Genomic DNA, 5,000 nt, shown 5'->3' on the forward strand with positions numbered 1-5,000 from the left:
CTGCTACGGTTTTGGAGGTCCTAAGCATAATTGGTCAGGAGGCCCCCCTCATAATAATAATAATAATAATAATAATAATAATAATAATAATAATAATAATATATTAAATAAAAAATGCACGTTTTGTAATGTCAATCAGTATTTTTTTCTTGCCGTTTTTTAGTCAGTCAATCTCAATTTAAGAGGCCCTAATTTTGGGGGCAAAGTGGTTAGTGCGCCAAACACTGGTTGGTGCCCTAAGCACTCTGCGTACTCTTCTTATGTCTAGCGGCAGCCATGGAATTACCACCAATACAGTTTTAGGGTAGGTTGTTTTCATAAGAAGTCTAATAGAAGAGGCAATTTCCTTGTAGGCTTTCCCTGCAGCAGGCATGCTTACCTGGTGACGAAACACTTCAGAACCTCGTCATGTCTGCACACAAACTCTATGAAGCGAGGAGAGGTCATCCTGAGGTGGGAGAAAACACAAACACACACACACACACACACACACACACACACACACAATCATTGTTTTGCTGCCAAGGTAGATCAAAGCCGTACAGCCTAGAGATGCATTACACAACAGTGCCTGACTCATATTTTTTTGCCTTTAATCACATAGCCAAACACAGTCACCGCAATGAGGACTTCAACAATTTTCCAGCCAGAGCCCAGCCATGCTTCTAAGCCTAGAAGTATGACGAAGAAGATGAAAAGATGACATGGATGGATATAAGGAGGGCTGGAGGCCAAGAAAAGACACATCCCAACCTCCACTTCACTTGCCAATTTGAGGTGTTCTGTTCCTTGTTCATTAAAGGGCCAACTTAACGATCTAATTAGACATAATTAGCAGGACATAGGGGGAGGGCAGGCCAGCTACACGGAGGGAGGATGAGGAGACATTAGAAGTTAATTTTTGTGTGTCCTTGGCCCAGCACAAAGGGTCAGCAAGAAGCACACACCGCGGTTAAGCACCCTAGCTGCCTGGCTGCCAAGGAGTGGTTTATGAACCAGAGATGTACGTAGACTTCTGGATGTTCCGAGTCAAATCTGGCTAGGGTGCTTTAAATGCATTTGCAGCCGTAATGTGTTATTTAAGATCAAAGGAGTAGTAACGACTGAGGGGAATAAAATTAAATACTCAGCTGATCAGGGAGGTTAACGTCAGACTCAGAGTGATATCTGCACTAGACTGTGAAGTACTATAGTATGTATGAAAGGGTTGGTACAGGGATGCTGTGATGGAAAAAAAATTTAAAAAAATAAACTTGATGAGATGCAGAATGATACGAAGGTGTTCAATAGAAAATGGGATTGTAGGCGCAGGGTCCTCATTTAGAGGTGTTCTGTGTAGGATGGTGGACAGGAGGAGGTATTGCAACTATGCTCATTAAAACTGTGCTGCTCATTCCCAAATTTGATTTTTTCATGAATATAAGCTAATAAACTAATATTTACTAGCATGATCAACGTACAGGAAGTTTTGCAGGTAAAAAAATGCCTATTTCTGGAAATTAAAAATGACAGACACAGAGAAGATCCCCCTTTTCATGCATGAAAAGGTGCATTTTTCCCAATGATAATGAATACTTAGAATGTAATGGTTTTGGTAAGTATTCATGAAAAACATAACATTTGTGGATGGGCAGGATGAATTCTGGAAAGAAACTGCTGAAAATATTACACAGCGCAACTTTAATGACATTTTAATTGCCACTTTAATGACTATCTGTACACACAGTCACACATGCTGGATAGTTTGTATGTCCTCCTGGGGTGGTGCCTGTCCTGTTGCTTAACCTGGGGCGGTGTTGGTACATTTTTGTAGGCTGCCTGACGTCATTACCCTGAGCTTATGCTGTGCAACACCACAATACGTCATTATTATAATGTTATAATGGCTCATTGCAGCATAGTGGTGTGTGTGCGTGTTTGTGTCTGTGTGTGTGCTCGAGAACTAGAGACCTAATATGTGGGATACATTAGCTTGATAATCATCAACTTTCAAATCTCTTTGAGACTTGGTCTGACCAAGCATAACAATTAACATTTCCCAAATGGCATGGTTGACCCTCCTCCCTTGGTTTGTTACTGGTTGCCTGCTTCCTGAAAAAGTGGGAGGAGTTCTCGATTTTTCCACATCTCAGAAAAGATATTTGTATTGCTCTTGGTCACTAGGAGGGTGCGGCCTGGCTAGACATACATGGCAGTTGTGGCCTAATGCAGTGTTTCTTAACTGGTGGGTCAGGACCCAAAAGTGGGTCAAGTAGGGGTCCAATGCAATTACAATGTGCATTGTATCAAAGGCATGGTTATTACATTAGTATATTTTTGATAGTAGAGAATCCAATGCGCGACAAGAAACTGGGTCACAACATAATGACATAGATATGTGTGGGTCCCAACTACCGTATTCAAGTTGAGAACCTAAATGGTTAGGGAGCTGGTTTTATAATTTAAGGGGGGACACGTTCAATTCTTACTGGGGGGAGCTTTACTCATTCTCACTCACAGCGCCACCTCTAGGATGTTCGTGGCATGGTCACGGTTAGCCTGAGTATCATCCTCCGTAGTGACCGCGCTAGCTCAATACTTTCGCTTGCTGACCACGGAGTCTGACCCTGCAGCCACCCCTGGCAGTTGGAATTCAGATATTCGTTCAGTATCTGAACAGCCAATAGGCTCGCTGATAGTCTAAGCCCCTCCCCAAGCCCTCTTACATATTCAACTGAAATACAACAACTTGATGATGGCGATGTGATGTATGTCTGTAACCAGGACATTTGATAGTGCTTGGTGTAAACTGGGACATTGCCGTCCGCCAAGACCTTTGACGGGCTTTCGGCACTGACACTGCGCAGCTCTTGGGCAGTCACACTGGGCGTTTCTCTTCTGTTCACTTTAATGGTTTTAGTTGACAGTTAATATCTTCATAACAAGGCTGGAACAAGCGCAGCCCCATTTCAGTGTTACTTTTTTGCTGTCACACTCGACGCATATACACAGACACAAACTGGGAAGGAGAGAGGGTGGGGGCTGCTCCGTTGGCTGTGCATTTGGCGCATATTAAACAACGCAACTAGTAGTTTCCCAATAAAATTTGAATCATAATGCCGTGGATCCAATACTATAATATCATATAATATTGTCCTTAAGTCTGAGCGATGCATTGATTATTTGTTTAGGGTACGTTTTCTGCCAGCTAAATGCAAGGGGGAAGGGGGCTATATTAGCAAACAAGACGATTGCACAGTTAGCCTGCTAATTTTAAATATGATCACCTGGAGCTAATAGCCTTCACATGGCTTAATCCATCCCTGTTATCAGTCCGCTTGAGGTTTTTGCTTCGGGAAAGTGAAAAAATGAGGTCCTAATTAATCTTCAGATGGTGTCGGACCCTGACGGTGCCATAGGCACACGTTGTATGTCTCCCTGAAATCGTAGGTTTTTGACGGACCTCGACAAGTTCTACACTCCTTAGTTACCGTTGCTGAGCTCGGATTGGTTGGCGGCCGTTTGTGGGAGGGGTTTTGCGAAAGGCTAATTCCCTCATTAAGTGAGATAATTTCCAACTGCCGGGGGTGGCTGCAGGGTCAGACTCCGTGGTCAGCAAGCGAAAGTATTGAGCCAGCGCGGTCACTACGGAGGATGATACTCAGGCTAGGTCACGGTAAGGTCAATCAAAGGATATTTTACCCTCACTCCATCTCTGGGGTTGTGCGCATTTGTTTTGTACACTTGTGTGTATTTCTGTACCTTACATTTCCGTGTACATGTGTAGCTTGCTCTTATTTACTCACGCCCCTACGGCATCTCTGGTGTGTGTGTGTGTGTGTGTGTGTGTGTGTGTGTGTGTGTGTGTGTGTGTGTGTGTGTGTGTGTGTGTGTGTGTGTGTGTGTGTGTATCCATGTCTATCTGTCTGTGTTTGTGTTTGTGTGTGTGTGCGTGTGTGTGTGTGTGTGTGTGTGTGTGTGTGTGTGCGTATGTGTGTGTGTGTGTGTGTGTGTGTGTGTGTGTCTGCATCCGTGTCTGTGGGTTTGTTTGTTTATTTGTTTGTCTACAATGCCCAGGTCAAAGGTCAGCCTCAGACTCACCCGTGTGGTATTTGGTGTGTGTGTGTGTGTGTGTGTGTGTGTGTGTGTGTGTGTGTGTGTGTGTGTGTGTGTGTGTGTGTGTGTGTGTGTGTGCCTTTGTTTGTTTGTTTGTTTGTTTGTTTACAATGCGAAGGTCAAGGGTCAGCCTCAGACTCACCCCTGTGGCATCTGGCAGGAGCAGCTCATGTAGAAGGCCTGGATGACGGCACTAAGCCGGTTGGCCGTCATGGCGATGACGTCCTGCCCATCGGCACACATGTCCGCCGGCTTCACCACCACGCTCGCGGACGCCCCCGATGACAATGTCCCCTCCGCTGTCCCCTCGGCTGTCCCCTCCGCTGATGTCCCCTCAGCCCCCGCCTCACCCTCAACCTCAACCTCACTGGGATCCGGCAATGGGCCCAATGCAGGCGAACCGCCCATCTCCGTAGTGGCGACAGAGAGGGTGGGCATCGAGGGAGAGGCAGCGGAGGCGGTGGAGGAGTGGAGGAGCGAGGGAGAGGCAGAGGGGGTGGAGGTGGAGGAGAAGGAGGTGGTGATGGTGGGCTGCATCTCCTGCTGCTTGAGGAGGAGGGAGGCGATCTCGCTGCCGGGGGCCACGGAGGAGGAGGAGGAGGGGGAGGAGGAGGCGTCACCGCCACGAGAGGTGCGCTCCAGCTCAGTGGAGATCAGAACCAGCCACTCATCCAGGGAGTGCCACAGCAGCTCCAGGGGCTACGGGGGGAGGGCGGGCGGCAGGGAGGGGGGAGAGACAGGGAGAGTGATAGAGAGACATGGAGGAGAAGGGGAGAGAGGAGGAGATGGAGGAGGGAGGAGGAAGATAGAGAGATGGGGGGAGAGAGACAGAGAGAGTGACAGGGAGAGATAGAGGAGAAGGGGGAGAGGAGGAGATGGAGGAGGGAGGAGGAAGAGAGAGACAG

The 5,000-nt window shown here is 47.1% G+C and overlaps 1 protein-coding gene across 1 annotated transcript in view; it reads right to left on the reverse strand.

Annotated features, from left to right (window-relative positions):
* hace1 (HECT domain and ankyrin repeat containing E3 ubiquitin protein ligase 1) overlaps window positions 1-5,000 on the reverse strand; it is a 42,736-nt gene that overhangs the window by 20,716 nt on the left and 17,020 nt on the right. Inside the window, exons 12-14 of the mRNA XM_063199026.1 lie at window positions 4,568-4,794; window positions 4,238-4,372; window positions 380-448 (exon numbers count right to left, since the gene is read on the reverse strand). Coding sequence (XP_063055096.1) covers window positions 380-448; window positions 4,238-4,372; window positions 4,568-4,794 — 431 coding nt within the window. The remainder of the gene's footprint in view (window positions 1-379; window positions 449-4,237; window positions 4,373-4,567; window positions 4,795-5,000) is intronic.

Source organism: Engraulis encrasicolus, chromosome 5 (assembly GCF_034702125.1).
Source record: "Engraulis encrasicolus isolate BLACKSEA-1 chromosome 5, IST_EnEncr_1.0, whole genome shotgun sequence".
In the NCBI taxonomy this organism is placed as follows: domain Eukaryota; kingdom Metazoa; phylum Chordata; class Actinopteri; order Clupeiformes; family Engraulidae; genus Engraulis; species Engraulis encrasicolus.